The 23,017-nt window shown below is 37.4% G+C and overlaps 1 protein-coding gene across 3 annotated transcripts in view; it reads right to left on the bottom strand.

The window, feature by feature from the left end:
• Positions 1–633: 633 nt before the first annotated feature.
• The window catches only part of WDR72 (WD repeat domain 72), a 107,070-nt gene continuing 84,686 nt past the window's right edge, over positions 634–23,017 (bottom strand). The window contains exons 19-20 of one of the 3 annotated variants that reach the window (XM_039557966.1): positions 6,801–6,899; positions 634–1,044 (exon numbers count right to left, since the gene is read on the bottom strand). In XM_039557966.1, coding sequence (XP_039413900.1) covers positions 989–1,044; positions 6,801–6,899 — 155 coding nt within the window. In that variant the 3' untranslated portion in view covers positions 634–988. Of the gene's footprint in view, positions 1,045–6,800; positions 6,900–23,017 lie in introns of those variants that run through there. The other 2 variants (XM_039557968.1, XM_039557970.1) reach the window with 2 other exon arrangements.

Here is a 23,017-nt window from a genome sequence, read left to right as displayed (position 1 = left end):
GGCTAACGTGACAATTAGAAGGGATAAATCAGACCAGGATTTCCACCATAAGGTACAGATCCTGAAGGTAAATTCTCAAATATCTTTGCCCTCATTAACACAATTGGCAATACAGAAAGTGAGCTTACGGCTCTGAGCAGCCATTATTTGTCAAACCAGCCTAAGTCCATCAGAATATCAGGTGATAAATGGGTCTAATCAGATGCACATATCCTACAAATATAATGATATAATTTAAAAAAAAATAAAAGAAAAAAAGGAATAGCTGCTTTTCCCAATGAGCACAAATTGATATTCAGTGAAGTGTACAATTTCAGAAGAGGACTCCAAGGGCTTCTCCAGTTCCATACTGGTACTGCATTTCTACAGATGATGGTAATGGTAGTATTTAGAGAAAAGGAAAATTTACATCCTAGACATGACCAGATTTGTTATCAATTTCCCATCCTCTCCTGTGCACAGAACATTCTTTGTATTTTATTTATTTCTAAATATTCCATGTTTAATTCAAATAGTGAATTTCTCTTTTCAGTGAAAACAAATATTCTAATTATTTGAAATGCATTTGGTTTTTCTCAGTGTTAAAATGCTATTGGTAAGAAAAGTCAGAAGCAAGAAGAGAGAAAAACTTGATGTATGTAAAACAATACTAAAATTGATATAATTGTTTAATGGCAATCAAAGTTCTAAAGATTCAGGATCACTACATAAACAAGTGAATGACACCTAAAAATAAAGAGCTGATATTTTCTATATCAAAACTACCAAAATTTAGTTGAATACATGTAAATCTATCAGTGATGGAAGTGTGAATTGAAGCCAGTAAATCAGCCAAAAGCAGCTGATCTTACAGAAGGTATTTCTTCTGAAAATGAATTGTTAAAGGTACCAGAATAAATACAAAAAGCCATTTCATGTCCACCACACCACATATGGTCCTTGGTTGTCCTTCTACATCTTCTATTTCTTTTGTCTCAGCAGGGTTTTTCTAACACACCTTACAGGAGCACACCTTAGATATCCAGGGATGTGGCTTCATGTCATCTGGAAAAGAAATGTATGATTTCTTAATGATTTACAGTTTGAGGCTCAATGATTTTACAATTTGAGGTAATAGCTGAGACTGTTACTAAAATATATGTTATTTTACAGTCTTTTTATAGAGTAACAAACTCTATAATTTGTAATGGAATAAAAGCTTTCAGCACCCTCATGTTAGTGTTAAAAGATCCAGAAATCTACCTCCAGAAGACCGTTCACATTGCAACTGATATACCACAAGAAGCAGTATGGAACCTAAGACAGCTCAAGAGAATGTATGGCACTCCTCAAAACTCTTTTCCTGCAGTCCTCTGCTTCTATTTTTTTGTTTGTTTTGTTTTAAAGGAAAACGCTCCAGTGGATCAGCAGAAAGGTAATTTCTATTTTAAATTAAAAGTATTTTTATGTTTCCTCTGGAAAAATAATCATGAAATTATATATATTTTCTCTTAGCAGAAATAATCCTACAAGGCCTGTAAACAGAAGTAATAAGTCACATTGTCAAGGCTTTTTAGAATTCCACAGAAAAGCTTTCAATCACCAACTTTTACCTTTGTGGTTTCTTTTAATTTGATGTATGGTAATATTTAAAACCTTAATTTTAATTACTTGCATTAGAAACACTGCTCAAACAGGTACCACACCTTTTATCCCAGTCTCATGAGTATCTTGTAAATTTATCCTATCATCTATGATCTTTCTATCTGTATCATAGACACAGAGAAACACACATTTTCTAGATGATTATTATGCAATCTTCTGAGTTAACAGTTTAATTTGCTCTTAAAAAAACAAAACTGAAAGAAAACAAAAAAACCCACAAATCAAACCAAAACATAGAGTCATGATTCTAGTAACCCAGAACACTGACAGGATATGACACTACACCTACTGCAGTGACATTATGATGCATTCATCCATGCTTACACTGGAAATTCCAGAACTTCTTTCTGGAGTAATTCCTGGGCACTGACATTTTATACACAGTCCCATGGCCATCAGTGCCTGTGACCAGCGGGCTGGCCCTACATTGCATCCTCTTCCTGCTGCATGCATCCTCACTAGAAACAGCCTCCAACACCCCATTCCCAAGTCAGTCCTCGTTTATTGCCTCCTGCTTTTCACGAGGATGCAAACAAAAAATTTTGATTTTCTAGGGTGCTTTGTACCTGGAAATCTACTGAATATTTACTTTTACATTCTGCCTGTGTTCTGATCAACAGCCATAGAGACACAATGCTGACTTAAAAAACACTCTTCAGTGGACAGAACTTTGAGCTGGTGAGTGAGTGTTTGATGCAGTAATTATAACTTGCCTGACAACAAGATAATCACACTTTTACTGCTGTATTTTTAAGCACAGTGCGGCTAATAAGAATCTGCTGTTGTTCATACATTTTCATTTCTATTCACTGCAGTTCTGCCTCTCACAGACTTGTATTTCAGGGACAGAGACCTTTCCCATCTCTGTGCCAAGGTCCAAACAGGACAAGCAATTAAGCAAGACTGCAAAAACTGCTCGGATTTTCCCGATTATCTGTTACACACCCAGAATTACATTCTGTCCTGAAAAGTGAAAAATTGAAGAGAAAGAAAATTTAATATGTGCAATGGTTTTGGAATGAAGGGATGGGAGAGATCATGAGCTGCAGAAGGGACCAGGCAGGGATTCAGGCAGAGACTGATACTTAAGGCTATAAGTGTACAGGGGTTTTACCATTTACGTGTTTTCTATCTAAAAGATGGAAAACACTGTATTTTCCATCTACAGCTTCAAATTCAATCTTCCATTAGTGAGGCTCAGTTTCCCTCTATTGTCAAGTGAAGTAATAGTCTATTTCCTACTCTACTGCAATGTGTATTTTGGGGAAAATAAGAGGGAAGAGGCATCTGCATCTACATTGTTTCTTGTGACTTCTGTTCAAATCTGTTCCTTTTTCCCACAGGAGCTGCACTTGCAGAACCCTCCTTAGTGGGACTGCCCCACATATGAAAGCTATGACACCTCAAGTTGTGCTTAGTCCTACTACAATCCTCAGATTTTGACTAACAAGATTCAGAGTATTTTCAATCCCCTTAGGAACCATCTCAAGCAATTCCCTTTGGCCACGATGATCTGCATCTGGGGGCGTAAAATTTCCACCGTTTGTACAAGAAAACTCAGGTGAACAGCTCAGACCTAGAAGTCTAACTAACACATCCATGGACACTCACTTTCAGCCTCTTTCTCAGTTTCTTTAAATGCAGAAAACTTGTCTGGTAAAATGGAAAACTGCTGGGAATATTTCTTGAAAGAAAGAAGCACTTTAAGCGATAGTGAATTCTTTATGGGGGATTGATATGATTAAAAGTCAAGTTCTACAGAAAACTGTTGCAATTCCTATCTGATTATTACGTTCAAGGCCAGAGCAGAGACAAGTTTGAAAAGCTAAGGCTTTGCATGTCAAACAGGAGTAGTCCTCAGCATGTGGGGGAAAATGGCAGTGATAAACCTACTATTAGGCATCTGGGAGAGAAGCCCAGCATCTCCTCTGTGTGGGGCCTAAAATAGACATGAGCCACTATCACAGATAATGGCAGCCTGTAGCCACATGAAGGGAGCAACTAAAATCCATTTCACTTAGACAAGAAACTGCAGTCTGATATTTACCTGTGTCCATCACATGTGAAAAGTGTTTACTGGGAATTATCCAAGAGAAAAGTGCAGGTTGAGGGGTTTCATTACCTATCTAAAAGTAGTTCAGATCACACATTGAACACAAGAAATCACAGGTAAATCTTGGATTGGTGTCTTGGGTAGTCAAATGGATTCCTGCTATTCATCTGAGGATATGCCTCCTACAATTGCTGGAGGCCCACACCCAGAGCAGTGAGAACATGTGCAGCCACAGAAAATGTGAAAGTAAAACTAACAGAGTAAGCTTTATGTGATTTTTAAAATAAAGATTACTTTGAAAATAAAGCTCATTCTAATGTCAAGGACAGAGACTGCACCTTTCACCAGTGAAAAACACAACACACAGACAAATGTGTTAATGGCTGCTCTGCAGCCTTCCTGAATCTGGTAGAAGTTGTAATAAAGAACCTTTTCTAGGAATGGTTGGAATTCCTTCCAGGTATATTGTCATATTTTCACCTTTTCCTCATCAGAAGAGATAATAAAATAAATATATTTCTTAACATCACTTTTGCACCTATGACAACTTCTCGTAACTGAAGCACAAGAGACTCATTATAGATTAATTAATAAAAACTTAAAAATTAAGTTTGTAAGGTTGCCTGGACTTTGAATATGCATGAGAGAGATTCTAAAGTCACAGGTTTCACCAAACCAAATGCTGACTTCCCAAGCATTCTCAGGTTCCATGATTCAAAGGTAAAGCACCTGAGAAAATCATAGCCAACTGAATGTCATATTATTGTTTCAATGTTTGCTACTGAAAGTAAATGGTAAGCTTTAAGTAAATGTATTGTGTTACCAAATCTTTCCTTTAAACAAGCACTTCTGTCAGAAGTGTCTTAATTTCTTATCACAGAATTTCATCCGCACAAGGAGCAATAAATAATTCATGTTCCTAGCTCTTTGTTGTGTGTCCCTGAACTGCACAGAGCTGGAAGGCTGACAGCTGTGTCAGGACAAGCACCAAAGATCTGACATGACAAGTGACTAACAAGTTTCTTTCAGTCTATAGTGAAAGAAGACAATGGCATAAAGTGCAAAAATGAAATCCTGAAACAAAATGAAACTGTTTCTTTCTCTTTACCTAAGTGTTTGCTATGAGCTTATTTCCGACCCATAACCTCTGGTCATTTTATAGTACTGCCCAACCCCCTTTACTCCTCACATTCGCCTGGCCATTTACGCCTGTCCACGGATCAATATGAGCAATTCTTGGAGAAATACGATGTCTCCATGACAACCAAGCCACAAATTCTCAGTGGAAAGCAGTGAGACCAGTAGTGAAATCTCCTGAGGTTTTCAGACCTATAAGACAAGATGTCTTAAAATGCAGGAATGGACAGAAACAAAAGCCAGAGCAATTCATTGTTTATTACTAGTTTAATGATGTCAGATGCACTGATTGGAATTCAGTTTTTAAGTTTGGATGCTTTATCAACATGTATTTTTGCCAGTCAATATTCACCTCCTGACAGGCTTTTATTCTTTCCATTACTTCATACAGATATGCAGAGAGCAGAAGTGGGTATGTAAGTTCCCATCCAAACAGGTACACTTTGCCAGAGAGAATTAATTTAAGGTTAAAATTAGTGTTATCTTCAAGGTACATTCATTCTCCCCTCAACGTGTTCTTTAGTGCCACCTTGCTTTAATCCTTCCTCACTTCAAAACTGATCAAATCTTGGACAATCCATATTTTGGCCCATAATTACTGTTGAAGGGACTACAGACAGTTTCTGAAGGAGATACTAAACACCACATATTGTCAAACTTGGCTCCTCTCTGAGTAGATTATCTATTTCTTTCTAAATCTCATGCTGGTTTCTGCTGGACAACATTGAATCCAAGTCCGTGTGGCTTTAAAATGAATAGAGATTTACAATTCATTGGTTTCAATTATTGTAACATATACTGGTGTTCATTTCTCTAGAAAAGATGAAAAGGGAATGTAGTTCAAATCAGGTATATGACAGTAGTTGAACTCCCAAGGAATCTTGGAAGAGTGGAGTGTGCTGAAATATAATCCCCCAGACATGGGTCCTATCCGGGTTCTGAGATGACTTAGGGGACCTGACATGGATTTCAGACTGCACCCTTTGACTGAAAATTAAATCTCAGCAGTGTTCCTTGGGGAAGGATCAGGGGACTGTTGGCAGCTGCCCCCTGTCAGCACAGGCTGCAAGATTTGGAAATCTCTTAACTAAGCTGACAGGCCGCAGAGACGATGAATCAAAAATATGATACACGGATCAGCACACAAAGATGCAGGAGGGTACAGAGAAACCAGATAAAGCAGGGAAGGAAAATACCAAGTGAAGAAAGATGTTTAACTCTTTCACTAATGAGGGCTATGTGCAGGTTATGTGTGTAGTGTATATGGGTCAAGCTCACAGTTTGCTTAAAAGATCTTAGTATTTAGTCGCACAGAATGTTTTTAATCAGCTGTGACTTGATACAATTTATATTTAATTGTTTCCTTTTGGGATTCATTTAATAAATTTCGTAGATGTTCCATAACGAGAAAGATAATAAAACTACATGAAGATAAATCTTTCAGTTACCAAAAAGGATGCACTTTATGGATGTTCCTGTATTTAGCTGAATCAATGTTAAGAGTCATTAAAATGAAATAAAGATTGTGAGCTGATTTAAGGGGAAGATTCAAGCTATTTAATGCCACCAATTTGCTTTCCTCCAGAGATACGGTGTTTGAGTGTCCGCTGCTGCATTCAGCTGCAGTATATACAGTACTTCTAATTTTTCATAATCTCACGCTACCTTCAAAGGGTCAGACGTTGTACATATATTAAGTAAGCAGTGTAGTCCAAAAGTAATCATAATGAACTAGTAGTGTCAGCTTTCTTTTTGGTCATAAAGCCTTTATCCTTTCTAAGACCTGAATTCCTGATGAAAGAGGAAAGGATAACAGCTCCACACCGTGACCCCTGGAGGTGACCATTAATTTGACATTGCAGCTGCTAAAAAGGAAACAGCATTACAATGTGCTTTTTTTTGTGACCCAAAAGCTGTGTCAGATTTATCACTTGATAGTTGGTGGCTGTCTTTAAACACCTCTCACCTGGACTCTCACACTCTTCCAAGACACATCTGTCAGGCGTATCCTCCACATCTTGGAAGTTTGCCGAGTTGGAGCTCTTGTCATGCTTCAGCACACTGACTAGAGCAATAAAGAATAAAAACACAGGGAGGGAGAAATGTAATGTATGCAAAAACCAACACTTCCTGATTTTCTGCAGAGCTTTCAATGCTGAAGACATAATTTGTAGAAACAAGTAATAGATTGAAAAAAACCCAAAAACTCAAACTACTTATATGTAACCACAGGACAGTTGAAAAATCTATAGACAAGAATTTATGCAGCGTGAAGTTTGAGGCAACATCTTAAATGAGGCCCCTTTGAACTAGAAAAACAGCTTTTACTTACAGAATCCTCAAATAATAAAATAATTTAGAAGTCATAAAAAAATGCTTGTCTGTTTAACCAAAGAAGGCAGTAAAGAACATAAAAGATAAATTAGATGGTTTTGTAATTACTGGAGTCATTCTGGAGGGAGAGAAATAGTGTTTACTTTAAGATGAAAATATGTTGTATACAACAAGCTGGAACGTGTACAAAAATTAGCAGTAATTCCAAAGTGCAGTGAAACCCAGACTGAGTTGCAGTTTAAAGATTACCAAATTTGGTTACATGTTTTACTTAATTGATAAAACCATTTTCATTTCAGAGCATACAAATATTTTCAGGGAAACATTACTTGTCTATATATGACTTTCTAATTCCCTTAGCTTTTGAACAGATCCCACATAATTTTTCCTGAGCAGAAGAGAGGTATTTCCCTTGTCAAAGTCCATTCCCCTCTCTTCTGCTTCATATCTCCATATGGAGCCACAAACACAGCTTGAAGATAAAGTACAATTATCAAGGAACAGCACAGTTAAGCCTAGATCTCAATTTTTCTGTCCTGTTAAAACTCTTAGCTGATCCTATTTCCTAGAAAAAGAGCAGTGGCTAGAAAACGTTTCTTTTTTTTGCAGTATCTAAAAAACCAAGCAAAGTTCCAAACTTCCAGGGGGATGAGGATACCAGTGGCTATGCACAATCTCAGTGTTCTTCTGTCTTCTTTTCAAAAGAGGAAATTCCCTTATAAATTTTGATGGATTTTTTTTTTTAGACCAAATGAATATTTGCTGAAGGATTATGTAATTCAAGCACCTATTTAAATTCTCCAAGATTACGAATGAACCAACAAGGCCTCAGGGCAGTATGCAGACATGAGGAGCTCAAAAGACACATATTCCACTTCAGTGCTCTGTGCTTTCCAAGAGTTTGCAGCTATTGATCCCAGGTCACCAAAAGGTTCCATCATTCTTGACTCCTGCAACAGAGTCTGTCTGAAGCAATCAGGGTTTCAAGACTATTGTGGAATCAGAACTTTGAAAATGTAATATTAAAACATAATAAATAATAAGATCTATGATAGTGACACCATGCATTTCACCTGAAAAAACAAAAAACCAGTAAGTTTTGATTAAAATACTTGCTTTGGATAGAAACAAATCAGTACATAAAACCTTGTCCAGGTAAAGCAGGAAGTGTTGACATGATAACGTGCACGGGGTAAGTTGACATTGAAGGACAATTACAGTAACAAATAACAAATGTTCTTGTTCACACATAAAAAAGCTATGATATGTGAAGTAAGAAATGTCTTTAAAGATATCTGTTCTTTTCTCCGATTTTTTATTTAAATATTTAAATGATTTTCAATAGACTAACTGAAGATTCCCCCTTCAAAACAGAAAAATTGGAATATACAAGTATTTGTATTATATTTAAAAACAAAATAATTTTGTGCCAAATTTTTAGAACATTTTTTTCTCAGACAGCTCTTCCTACAGTGGAGTCAGCTCCACTGTGCTGAGTGATAGATTGAGTCTACAGCTGCATGAATTTAAAAGTCAGAAGTACTCTGAAGTAGAACAATAGGAAAATTTCCAAGAGAGTATCCTGTGAGGAAAGTGAGAAAACAAGAAGTACAGCTATGCCTTTGGAGAGAAAGCATAAAATCACAAGACCTGTCTGTTTTGGTCTCATAGCAGTGACCAGAAATTCAGAATCAGCCTTTCAAAACAAACTGTGTACTTTCAACCAGTAAAGAACTCTCATAGGGAGCCAAAGAGGGAAGACACTTCCACAGCACCAGCATCAGTCCCAGGTAGGAGCTGGCAGAGAATTCCCTTACTGGAACTCTGTGCTGGAGTTCCAACTGCCTTGCATGGGACCAGGACAAACCTGCTCAAGTGCTCTGCTCCTTCCCGGGCCACGGCAGCACAAGTCAGATAATTTCGACTGACCTGCTGGATTTTACAACACAGCACGGAGCAGTGTTCTTAGTGAAGGTACCAGATTCAACTGAGAAGTAACTCAGAGCATAACAACTAAAACACAACTAGAAGCAGGTCTATGCACAGATGAGGTACCTCAGGAGGAAGGTGTGAAGTGAACAAGAAAGAAACCAAGACAGGAGGGCAAGATGCTTGGACAAAGCAGGAGGATTTCCAGTTGATGTCTCTGAATAGATATTGCAGAGATTTGGGGAAATTTTGGAGAGGATGGAGTCATTAAAAGCCAAGAAAGACAAAAAATGAGAAGAAATGACAGGCAGAGCTGATAGAGCTGAAAAACACCAAAAAGCATGAAACACTCACAGTAATAGCTGGTCATCAGGAACAGTTTAAAGTGAGTGGAAAGCAGGGGTGGAAAGGATTTTCATGGGGACAGAGAGACAGAACTCTGGAGGACTTATGTCAAAACAGCTGTTGAAGAAGGCAGTTCAGCAGGTGTGAGTGAAGGGAGGGAAGTGCTTGTTTCAGAAAACCAGGAGACAGGCTGGGACAGGCTGGGATGGGTCACTGGTGCAAGTAAGGGAAGTCTCCCTCAGCCCTGTCACCTGCTCAGAAGCACACACACCTCCCTAGACAAAACCCAGGCAAATAAACTTCACAAGACCCTGGTTTATGAAGTTACATAATGAGTGTATGCAGTGAGCAAGAAAGGGACCAAGGCAGAGACCTTCAGATCTTTCTTTTCTAAAACATCACGTTATATGCTCAATTGGAAAAGAAAGGTTTCTTAAAAATATCATAGAAGAACAAAGGGAATTGAAAAGTTAAAAATAAGGAAAGTACAGTCTGGCCCAAATAAAGAGTGAAAGTAAAAATGGCATTATGTAATCAAGGAAAAATATAAAAACATCTCAGCACTAGCACCTACTTTACTGCATGTTCCCTTAGGGGAATAGGATTTTATGTACAGATATCAATAGGAGAAACAGTGTTCTGAATTGCTTATACTGAGGACGCTGATGGAATTTAAGTTATTTAAACATAAACAGTGTCATCTTTATTCAGAAGATACTCTGTCCTACTTTGGGTTTAAATGGACCTTAAAATTACTTTTGCTTCCCTTTGAAAGGTAATCTCCGTAGTCAAAGTGACATAAATACAGTATAAATGAGCCCCAAATCTGAGTCGTAGGAAACTTAAAAACCATTTCTTATTTTATAACTCCAGTAACATTTTCTTTCTATTTAGTGCAGTGTAATTTCCATTGTTACATGGACAGCAGCTATTACCTTTGTAAGCATGGAGATAAGGTAAAAGAACATATTTCATTGAAGCAAATGACCTTGAACTTAGCATATAAAGACAACATAAATCTTCATTGTACAGGATCAATCTTGAGAATTGTAGAATTTTTTTCTGATGCATCTTAATGAGCTCTTAGGACTTGTTTACTGAACTTGATACCCATTCTCTTACATTATTGAAACAGAAAAAGTCATTAAAATAGATACGGGATTTAGAACAGTAAAGGAATGCCGTAAGATCATAGTATTTAATAAAACATTTATGTATATAGTTTCACAATATTTCAAACAATTCCACACAATAAAAACAAATAATTTCCATAAAGATAACACAGACTGGTGATCAATCTTTAAAGAACAGTCTTTGAACAAACTGTTGAAGCTGTTCTTTGTGAAAATAGCCTAATCACTAAATACAGCAACAACTCATCACTGTCATTTATTTCCACACATTTGATCGAAACTCTGAAAAGCCTTGTTGCGCTCTGGAAATATCCTACACTGAAGTCTAAATAACATGCTCTGCATACCAATTTTCAAAGGGCAGACACACTGGAGAAAGAAGTTTGCATAACACAGGTGAAGAAACCATTTAACATTTTCTAATAAGACACCTGTGTTATTGGTAAGGTGGTGACCTAAAGACTGTCTGCAGAGAACTTATTTGTCATTCAAAACAACTGGATAGGGTAACAAAAATTATTTTTCATTCGAAGATAATAGGCAAGAGAGGATACAGGTGATAAATATATTTAAGGTCCAGTATGGAATAGAAAGCAACCAGAATCTAAATAAAACTGCATGACAAAAAAAGCTGTAAAGGGAAACAAAATGCTAGTATTTATTTTTGTAAATGGATAAAACAATTGTGCTGCAGTGCCACTTCTGAGTTGCATGGCTTCTACAGGCACTTACTGTATTATATCTAAGAAGCTTGATGGAGCAATAAATGCTTTGAGTACTATTTTAAAAGCACATTTCATAGATATCATAAAAATATAGTGAAAAGCATAAGAAGAGACATATTTGCTGAGACTAAAAAATACCAGTATAAGAGTCCAACAACCATAAAATAATTCTTCACCAGAAATTTCTCCTAAAGTCCAATTTGAAACTTAAGGAATTACAAACAATTTTCCCCTCTCTTGTGATAACTCACAGTAGATTTCTGTTTCATGAACTTCTCCAGTTTTTCCTTAGATGTGGAATTTTTGCATCTTTAACATCCTACACCCTAACTCACTCTGACATGGCAAACTCTGTAGTTTTATCACATAGGAAGGCATCTCATTTTGTTTGTCTGCCTAGTCCCTGTTGGCTTAGCGTGCAACTTCTTGTTTCAGAAAAGGCACAGGTACGAGCCCTGCACACTCTCCCCATGACCCCTGTGGCTGAAATCCTTTGTTTTAGCTCGTTTCCAGACTGAAAGGTCCTATCTACTTAGCTTTTTCCATGTATTTCCAGCCAAACTACAAGGGTCAGATTATTTCATGAGTATTACAAGAAATGCAGAACATACTCATGAGCTGCCAAGAGAAGTATCAGCAGCACTGCCCCCAGTCCCAGAGACACAGGAAAGGAGGACACGGAGGTGCCCCTGCTCAGATGGAGCTCCTGCACAGCAAGGTCCCAGCAGGCAGGAGTCTGGCTGGATGGGGACACGCCCTTGACGCACCAGTGCTGAGCACAGCTCAAGGATAACTGCACAGGTTTTCTGGGTGAGACTCCCTTGTATGGTGCTTGCCTTTGTTGCCACATCAGGAATGCTGTTGACTCATGCTCAGCTTGTGATCCAGATTCTTTCCTGAGAAGCTGTTACTTTGCTTTTTCTTCCCCACCCTGTCTCTTTGCAGGAGATTAATCCTACCTCAGTCTAGATCCCTGTTCTCATCCTTACTGAAATGAACCCGATTTTTTTCCTGGACCATTTCTCAGGCCCTATAAACCGCTAATTCACCTCACTGACAGAAGACATCAGTTGCTGGTCATTTCAGAATTTTTGGCGTCATTTGAAAATATCTGCAGAGTATGTAGTTGTCATTTAATTGAGAATAGCCGGTTGTTATCTTCTGATGATTAAATATCACACTGGTGCAGTTTTCATTACATTTTAATTTTCAAAAAGAAAGATGAAGATGTTAACCTAGAGAAACACATTATTATTCTGAAGTGAATGCTGCAGCATATGGAAGTTGAAATAAGCCAATATGGAACTAGTCAAACTGGAAGGTCCTGTAACTTGAATCCATTACAGTGAATGCAGAAGTAGGACCTATACGACACGGCAGAGCTCAGCTTGCAGAACAACCAACCCACGTGCCTGGGAAGCCTGAGCTGGCTCTTGCACTTTGAAGGCACATGCAAACAGAGCTCATGCCACTTGCCAGGTGAATTGCAACTAAAGAACATTTTTTCCTTCTGTATGTGAGAAAGGTCTTAATATATCAAAAAAAACCCTGAAAGTCCATTTTCCTCTCTCCTTATATCTATGAGGGCAGCATTCCTCCAGACAGAAAACCTGAAATTTTCAGTGATTCCTTTCCCAACATACCTTGAAGTTTTATTCACCCAGAGGGACTTCTCTCAACTAAAATATAATGGCGTGTAACAAATTATGCCCTCAAAGGACATCCCATTTTTGTTTCATTAGTGCAATGAAACATTCACTCAATTTTAAAGCAGTTGTCTTGATCTTAGTTGTGATTTATACCAGATTCTATCCATGTATTCTGTGTAGTATATATTATATAACACCTAACTAGTTAAATTTGTCTCTGTGGGTTCTGCTGCAAGAAATAAAATACTTTCCCATAAAATTCCACACAGCATCTACCGCACAGCTCTGAAGCACAAGCTTCTGTAAAACTCGGGCGGATTTAAAAAAGGAAGCTGCCTTTTATTAATTCTCCTATTTTTATATACTGTTTCTTCTTCTCAATGCCCTCTCTGGCTAGAAAGCCTAAATTTCTCTTTTCCAATTTCCCTAAGTGTGTCTTTTGATCAAACATGATGTTAGACTGGATTATTTGATCAACATTATTTATCCCTCTCTCATTTTTTTTTCCAACCAATAACTGGGAGACAACAAGGAAGAAAAAACAGTTACAGGATTAGTAAAGAAAGCCGAAATCTGTTAGTTACTAGATAATCAGTTTCTTTCTCAATTGAAGTACGTAACATTTCCTTGCCTATCTAAATTTCTAAAAAAATCACAGAATATGCTGAGATGGAAGGGCCCCACAAGGATCACCAAGTCCAACTCCTGGCCCTGCACAGCACCATCCCCAAGAATCCTACCCTGTGCCTGAAAGTATTATCCAAACTCTTGTTGAGCTCTGTCAGGTTTGGTGCTGTTACCACTTCTCTGGGGAGCCTGCTCCAGTGTCTGACCACCAAGCAGCAAGGATGATGAACCTTTCTCTAAAGAAATACAACAAAACGTCCCCTGGTTTCTGTACATGAGACCAATGGTGCGGGAGAGCACACAGTGCAGATGTGAATTCTATCAGAGTATCAGTAGCACCTACAAAACCAACAAAGAAATACTTCCTCTTTTTAAAATTGCATAGTTGACAGTATTGACATTATTATTTTCATGACAGTAGATTGATTTGGTATTCAAGTATAAAATCATTAATCAGGAAGCTTGCAGAGGATTCTGGTTAAGTGCCTTTCTACAGAGAAATTCTTGCTGTAGATTGCCTCAATTTGCTTTTAAAACCAAACCAAAACAAAAGTGTGCAGCACAGTTATGACACTGACACATCCCTGTGCATAATATGAGTGTTACAGCTTGTATAGTCTTCCCATCTCTCGATCAAAGCTGTCCAAATAGCTTAATCCATGGAAAAAAAAATACACAGAGAGTCTTTATTAACCTCTTCTGGCCAGATTATTGTTATTCTTTTGCATTACGGCCTTGGAGATGTATTACTGATAGCGAGGTAAAGCCAACTGCAGCACAGCATGACTCTGCTGAATGGCTGCTGTAGGAAAGTGGAAGTACTTATTTCCAAGACATTTCTGTGATGCTCCCTACTGTTACAATGTTATCTGACTTTAAAAGATTTTCAGTTCAATTGTAAGCAATAAGTAAACTCAAGGAGTACAGAACTGTATACTGAAGAGTTTCACTAGCTGGTCAAACAGGCATTATTCCAAGAAACTAATGTTGTATAGGACTGCTTCCTGGTGGCTGAGATCTCTGATTGGCAAAAGACAGTGGACTTTTCAGTCAGCAAGCTAGTTACCCATGGATGTGGCTCAAGGCTGACGCACAGATTGACTGGTTCACACTAATTTACTTCACACAGATTCCATTTATCTCCTAGAAGATCCCCTGGCAGCAGCTTATAATGGCATATCCTAGGATGCCTGCCTGCATGAGTTTTTAAAGCGGCAGAGCTTGATGAATCTAAGTCCAGAAAACAGTTCACAGATTGAGGACTAGGTGCAATCAAAAAACATCAAGTAGCACAGCTGGGACTTGCTAGCTTGCTTGACTGGTTTGAGCAGCTGAGCATTAACTACGCTTGCTTTCCTGCTGGCAGCCCTGTGTCACCAGGACAAATCGGAGCACTACCCGACAGAGGAGGAGAAAGAGGAAAAGAAAGAGAAAGAGAAAAAGAAAAAGAAGAAAAAAAGAAAAGTAAGGAAAGAAAAAGAAAAAGCAGAGATGATTGTATGTGCACTACTTACAGATACAGGAATTACTCATTAGAACATTTAATCTCTATTCAACCCTAGGATTATTAAAGTAAATAATGCGCTGTCACAAAATAATGCAAGTTTTGAGGTTGGAAATTTGGAAAATTTTCTTTTGGTCATGGGGACAGCTCCTAGGAAAAAGACCTGAATGAAACTAAAGTTGTTCTCATTTCTTTCTTATTGAAAATAAAACGTATTTGATCTATTAATTCATGTACAATGAAAAACAGTTACCAATATAGTTGATTATTCATTACAGCAATGTGAGCTACATATCAATGCATTGCCTTGCTCCCATAGAGAACAACAGACTTCAATACATGCAAGTTTTTAAGTAGTATTTTTAAAAGGACTGAAAATACAGGCTTACACTAAAGCTCTCCAAATTCAGATAGATAGAGACTATTCTTTAAAGTACTCTTTAGAAAGGAAGCAAAAATTACTATTATCAGAGAATAACATATGACAGCAAATGTATTATGAGAGATCCAAAGCACATTTATTACTTAGAAGGTTAAAGACTCAGCTGTAGTACTAGTTGATGAAAAAGTAGGATTAAGGCTTTAGTATGAGTCTTGACATGATCATGTTGTCTGCCTGCTGTCTTAAGCTTTGAAAAACAGCTGGGATCATCTTCTTATAAGCTCCAACTCAGAGATGTTTAAGCAGTTCCAAATCCAATTAAACAGAGGTAAATATAAGGAAGGACCCTACTGAGCCAAATCATCTTATTTTTTTAATGAAAACCAGCATAATTGCAGGTTACACAACTCCTTAATCTTACTTTAAACCTAACAGTCTGCTGCCTTACAGTGCACATGGCAAGTCCAGTTAACCCAAGCATTCTGTATTGGTGTGCTTAATTTTTGATCATTATCCTTTATTATGTTACTTGTAATCCTAAAAGCCTATGATTGTGTCCAGATATTTGGCAAGGATTGTACCTGGATATACAAGGGTTCCTCTTCTAAGAGTAATGGATTAATTGGATAGTACTCTATGACTAGTAGATGCTTTGCAGTGAAACTGCTGTGCAGTTTTTAATTTGTGAACTCCACTTCCTTCTCCTCCTGTGCCCATCCTTTAAATAAATTGCCTTTTTGAACATTAGCAGTGTTGATGGAGTAACCTATCTATTCTCACCCCTAACATGACAATGGATTAGAAATAACATTGCCCTTTAGAGTGGGCTGCTTACTAAAATCCTCTTCATAAAAATTAATGGAAGATATGGAAATCGTACTTTTCACAGGGAATTGCATATTCAATTTAAAAGTGGGTATCTTATGAACATGACCCAATCAGACTGTGATTACTTAAAGGCTTAGAGCATTAGGGCCTTTATTTTCCATAGAGTCAGAAGTCATATTGTACCAAGGTATGTATTTTTTATATTAATACATTTAGTACCCTAAAAGCAAAAAACACACATAGGTAATCCTTCTACTTTGTTCTATAAATATGCACAAGGACATTCTCCAAGGATGTAAAGGCAAAATCTCATCAGGGACTACTTCAAATACAAGCTCCTCATGTCTGTAAGAGCAAGAAGGAAATTTAAATGATCAGGAGTGGACTGTTCACAGTGATTGTGTTACATTATGCATGATTCTTGGCTGCACAGGATTTAATTAATGATTTCCAGTTACCTGGCTAAGATTTGTAGTGAATTGGTGCTTAGGGCATCAAACTAACATCTCACACTACAATTTTGTATTTCTTCCCAAGCACCAGTTACTAGGGGTTGCTGTCCCCTTTGTTTCTTTGTAGCTGGAAATCAGTTTTGTATATAAGGACAATAATTCTGGGCTGTGTTACAGAAGCATGAGTTTAGATTTAAGACAGATTTAGATCAAAGCAGTTATTCTCCTGATCCAATTTAGAACAAAATTTGGGCTTTGCTATTTCCTGAATTAATAAGCAATACCTCTTGCTATGTATAAGTATCAGAAAGGTGCTTGTCAAACTGCTGGATGGTACATAATTATATTGGTAATTAATGTGGATCATCTGCTCCAGTTACCACAAAACAGACACAGGTTTGGGAAACAGACTCTCCACTTTAAGCACCACAGAAAACAAATGTGTCACTCCCTCATATGAGTACATAAGCAAGAATCTGTGAAGTACTTAATGGGTAAAAGATGACCCCTGCCAAATACTGCACCTTCACTTCACCTACACTCAGCCCCATCCTTCAGGCCATCAGCAAGACCTATCTGTAAGGGAACAAGAGCCTGGAGCCTCCCTTCGAGACAGGCAATAAAGAGGCAAGACAGACACCACAGGCACTTCCAAGACTGACTGACAACTGTCTTTGTGCTCCAGAGGCTGTGTGAAAGTACATGTGTGAAGAACTAAAAAGCATGGGTCCAAAAAGTGCAGTAGATCTGCCTTGCCAGGTGAGACATTGTACAGGACCATGCTCTTACTGGAGTTAGGGACCACGGTGGGACAAAGAGCCAAGGAGTAACACGTGTGAGCTCTTCCATGATCTCTTTGATGCATTCAAGTGCTGTGTATGTGTGAGGCAGAAATTATCTAGATGGAGAAGTGGCAGGATATTTCAAAATGTCAAATTCACTGCACTTTGCTTAAATAAGGTTGGTCAAATGTAACAGGAGGATGCTGCTCAATGCTGCCAAACTTAAAAGTCTGTCACCAGTTTTGGTATTGCTCACTTTCAGCAAAGGACTGAAGCTCCCAGAGGTATGAGGTTAAAAAAGCAAAAAAGAGAAGAAGAAAAAAGTTTTCTTTACGTTATTTTTTAACTTGTTTTGGTTTTTTTTTTTTTTTTCAAGTGTTAGCCTTTTGGGGTGTTGAGCCTTTAATCCTCAGGAAGAGTAATTTGCTTATAGCAATAATTGCATACTATCACTTTACCATATGAACTGGAACTTTTGGGAAAGAAACACACAAGATACCGTAAGATTTACCATAAAATTATGAGGGTTAGTGAAACATTACATTCACTGGCTGTATTTGTATTACCACAGTAGCCAAATCACTGATTAGAATTTGATTTTTCATTAATGTCTGATCATTAGCTTCTTGTTAGTTCTGAAAACAAACATTTCTGTTGCTTTTTGTAATATACATTGTCAAAAGTATCTGGAATATCTTTATTTAGGTATTCTGAAACTTAAGTGCACTAGGGTATTGTTTATTTGTGTACATCTATATTCCAATTCACACCTAGAAAAGGTACGTATACACTGACTATTTGGAAATTATCCAGTCCTCAACAAGAAATTCCATATGGAAGGAAGTGTCCTACCTGTCTGCTGCAGATACTTCAAATTGTATTGCTGGTATTCGTCTCTTTTACTGCTTGATTTGTTTCTGTTCCTATTTCCTTTCAACTACCAACTTGTCTGCACATTCAGAGGTGAATCTAGGGACAGTCATATATATTCTTGTTCATATGGAAGGATAAAAACAAATTTAGTGTTTCAGGATACAAAACTGCCAGTTCAGGAGATCACTGAAGGTTGCACTCCAGCTTGTAAGATGAGTGAAGTGGAAATGCCAAAAGGGCTCCTGCACAAAAAAGGTACAAATGTGCAGCAGGACCTTGACTGCAGTTTCAAAAGCACTGTGCAATGGCTGTAGCATAATTAACAGAAAACACAGCAGTCTTGTAAAATAAATCACAGAATGCTCACTCCCTTTTTCACCTCTGTGTTGACTAGGTGCACTTTTATAAAAACCAATAGAGCTGTTCTTGATTTACCACGATCTGAGTTTGGCCAAGGTGACGGAGCTGAAGCAAGCAGTGTAGAAATTCTAACGGGTACGTGAAAAGGATTAGAACAGATACTGTAAAAGTAAGATGAATTTCCATAACTACATTCAAAAGAACAGAAGACAAGTTCACTTATAACTGGCACACAGGAATCTGCTTAATCCTTTCCAAAATAACCCAAGTAAATTCTAAGCTTCAAAATAGAGCTTCAGACTATTTATTCCAGTGATTTGAGACTGCACAGCTGTAGCACCACAGTATAGCTGCTTTCAGTTGTTAATTAAACACACAGAGCCCACTGAAGCTTACAGGCACCCCAGTCTTTGCACATGCTTTATCACAAATGACAAATGCAGGTGGACCTCTAGCCATAAACTGCTCCCATAACCCAATGCTTCTTCCAGAGGAGAACAGCCTACCTCTGGCAAGAGAGCTCCACATTTTTACATTGCTACAGAATTGCAAGAATTCTTGTGGCAGTATGTGAAAAATTACCTACAGTGCATGTGGCCTACTGGACTTCAAGAGGGTGCAAACAGATCTACAGCTGTGTAAGGCATTAGTACCTAGGGGTATTAACTTAGAGACACTGTTTGTCCTGGAAAATATGAAAGGCTAAAGAACAGATTTAAATAGTTCTTACAATGGGAAATATTAAATTCAGTATTAAAAACCTGGGATCACAGCAGTATTTACCATACTGTATCCTTGTAAAACACATTACCTCTATCTACCTGACACTTTTATAGTTGCATATACAGCTGCCACTTCAGGTTCCATTCCCAGAAAATTACTGATTCAGAGCTGAAGGAAAGCGAAAATGTGGTTTAGGAGAACAATTGACTTGATTTGTTCTAGCTCATGAAGACAGATACAGAGTGCAAATGAACAGGCAGGGCTCACTTTCCTTCTTGTCTTATTTTTTATTCTAACAATGTCACCTGCTAAAGAACAGATTTTTTTATTGGTTTCTTTGAGACTGCACCCTCTTTTGGATACATATTTATTTTCTTTACCTGTGACTTCCCAGGGAGCTTCACTTACCACTCAGTGTAAAGACAGTAGAGGGGTTCTCCTTTCTCTTTGTTCACTTGTAATGACAAGTCAATCTCTCACCAGTTAAATGTTTGTTAAAAAAGGAAGATGAAATTTATTTTCTCATTAATCTGTTAAGTACTCTTTTCTATGTATTTTTCTACTCATTATATGTCTGCAAGTATTATTGTCGAGTTGCTTCTCACTTTAACTAGCGGTATTGCTTTCTTTCATCCAGCAATTGGATGGCATTCTCCACATTTCTTGAGCCTAAATTCAAGAACCTTTGAAGCATTTTTATGATACTATGAAATGCAAACTTGGTCCCTTCTGTGCACACATCTGCAAATCTTTCATGAACATGTAACATTCATAACATGCATAAGGAGGAATGATAAATGCCTTTTTTCACTTTCTAAAGTACACTGGGATATGTGCTAGAGCATTTCACAAATATTAAGACAGTAAGTGTTTCTCAAACAAACAACAATGTATATTTATTGCACCATAATTTTTTTGTTTGTCTGTATGACAATAAAGGCTAGAATAGGACCTGGGGTTAACTTGCATATGGCAGCATATGGCCATGTCTCTCGAAGATTCAGAGGGAACACTGAGAAATCTCCACACAGCTCATTTATACTAAAAATAGGTTACTTGTAGGTAGAAGCCAACAAGTATGCTGTACAAAATTACAGAATACCTGCAAGATACAGACATTACTTACGAACAAGAGAAAGTCTGCACTTCAAACACTCTGCACAGGGCTAAATACTATCCTGCATTTCATTAATAACAAATGGCTTTGTTTAACTTTCACTTAAAAACAACCCAACCACAAAAACCCTTAATGTGCCATCAAGACTGTAATGAGTACAAGACTGTTCCTAAAGCTAAGGAATTTATTAGAAGGACTACTGCACCGTGGTACAACTCTCCCCACAATAAGCAGACTTTCAGCTTACATCATTAGAAGAAAACACTTCATACCAACCAAATGTTATGCACACCTTACCAGTACACATTTTTTTTTCTCTTCTACTAGAAAGACCAAAAAAGAGCTGATAACCTTACTGAATACTAATTAGTGACAGCTGCATTTACAAATGTGATTGACTACAGATATTTGAAACACTAGAAATACAGTATTTACAATAATTTGAGTACCTACATGAATACAGACGTTCAGGTTTTTTTAAATAAAATTTTAATTTTTCACTACTTGTTAATAGCAATTTTCTTCATTTAGGTACATATGATTCATCATATTTAAGATACATACACATTCTGTTACTTAAAGAATGTATTTTACAGCAACATTTAAGAAACCATAAATTTAGGACAGTATTACTAGAGGAAATCCACTTCTCTGAAAGCTGTATATTTGCAATACATTGTTGAAGTATATATTGCATTAATACTTCACTGTGCTTCTAAACATTAATATAGGTTATTTGTTTATTACTACATCAAGGTTATTCATCATATGCAGTGTCAGAAAGCACAAGCTGACATCTCATATTGTCTGCTTCAAGGGCAAGACCAATGTGACCTTTGGCTCCTTCTTTTAAAAAGGATGAAATCATTCCAGAGGGATAAGGCTGAACTGCACAGCTCCCTTTAAGAGTCAATCTGCCATTTTTGGTTTCCAATTTTCCATACTGTAGTATGGCTAGTTAAGATCTGATGGCTAATTTTCCCTTCAAACTTTAGTGTTTAGCATATTCCCAAAATATGCTTCATGCTGCAATGTCATTTATGCTTTCTATTTTAACCATCACAGAATTAGAATTTCAGATCATCAGTTCTTCCGAATTTTGCCAGGCTGCTTCTGGATTCTGTTTGGACTAAAATCATGCTGGTCAGTGACTTCGTAGATCTAGATCACATCTCAAATCCAAAAATATTTTGGACTCAATGTTTTTTATTTCCAGATTCTGTTATCATCTCCAAGAAAACGTTTTCGTATTTATTGACTTTTTTTGCTTTACCGTGCTTCTAAGTTCTCCCATATTCAACTGATACACGTGTGCAACTGAAGGTAGAAGATACTGTTACCAGTGAAAACATGTCAGAAATTGAAACTGTTAATAGGTAACTCTGCAAAAGTATGGGAGTGATAAAAATGAGAGGTCATCTGTTAACTACGGAGCTCTGCCTTTGGCTGCCTCTGTACCACAGCAGCAGAAAGCAGATGCACAATCTAATCATGAGCTAGATGTGAAGCTACGTGGGTTATTTCACAAGGATGACAAGGCACCTTCATGATCTTGAAGCTGACATGTTTGTACAGACAACTCTTCCAACTTCTTCAACCTCAAACTGAGTACATTTTTGGAGAGGGAGGAATGAGATTCACGTGAATTGGTAATTTTATTATCTGTGCGTGATACTGATTTCACTATAAAATTCGACCAAGGAGAATGCAGCATTCTTTGACCTAGCTGATAAAAGGTCAGAAAGCAATTTTGAATAATAAATGAGACCTGCTGACCTCATGACCCAAGTCTGGCAGGGTCAGCAGCAGCCCTCTCACCAGATGCTGATGGCAGATACACAAACGCAGACAGCTCAACTAATGAGCTTCCCGGATAAAGGTTTTAGATCCAGTGACATTTAAGTCCTATGCAGTATATAAAATAAACTTACAAATAATTTGTGCCATAAAAAATTAAAGTGATATTTACAGTGAGGTGCAATATGACATACTTTGTAATCCTCACTACAATGATTATTTTACTGCTTCTCCTAGGTGGCCATCAACCAGAAAATAAAACACCTGACTAACATTTCCTCTAAGGTCTTTTCATGCTTATATGGTTCCCATTCAGTGGATGTACTTTGAAAAGACAGACTTTGATAGTGCATTTTCTTGGCACCTCTTTTAATAAAACTCAACAAAAATTACTTTTAAGTTTGAATTTATTTTACTTAAATTCAAACTAACATATTTCTTCCTAGTGAGTAAAAGACAAGCTTAGAGTATGCAAGACCAAGAACTATTTTCTTCTCATTGCTTCATGAACACTTCCACCTAGAAATGAGTTACACAGTTCACGGTTCATGAAGAAGGGAGGGAAGTGTGCTAGAATTCATTCTCTCCCCTACCTTTATATTTCACTCTGCAAAAGTCATACT

The sequence above is a fragment of the Corvus cornix genome, chromosome 10 (assembly GCF_000738735.6).
Source record: "Corvus cornix cornix isolate S_Up_H32 chromosome 10, ASM73873v5, whole genome shotgun sequence".
Classification (NCBI taxonomy): Eukaryota; Metazoa; Chordata; class Aves; order Passeriformes; family Corvidae; genus Corvus; species Corvus cornix.
This window is presented reverse-complemented; position numbering and strand designations above follow the sequence as displayed.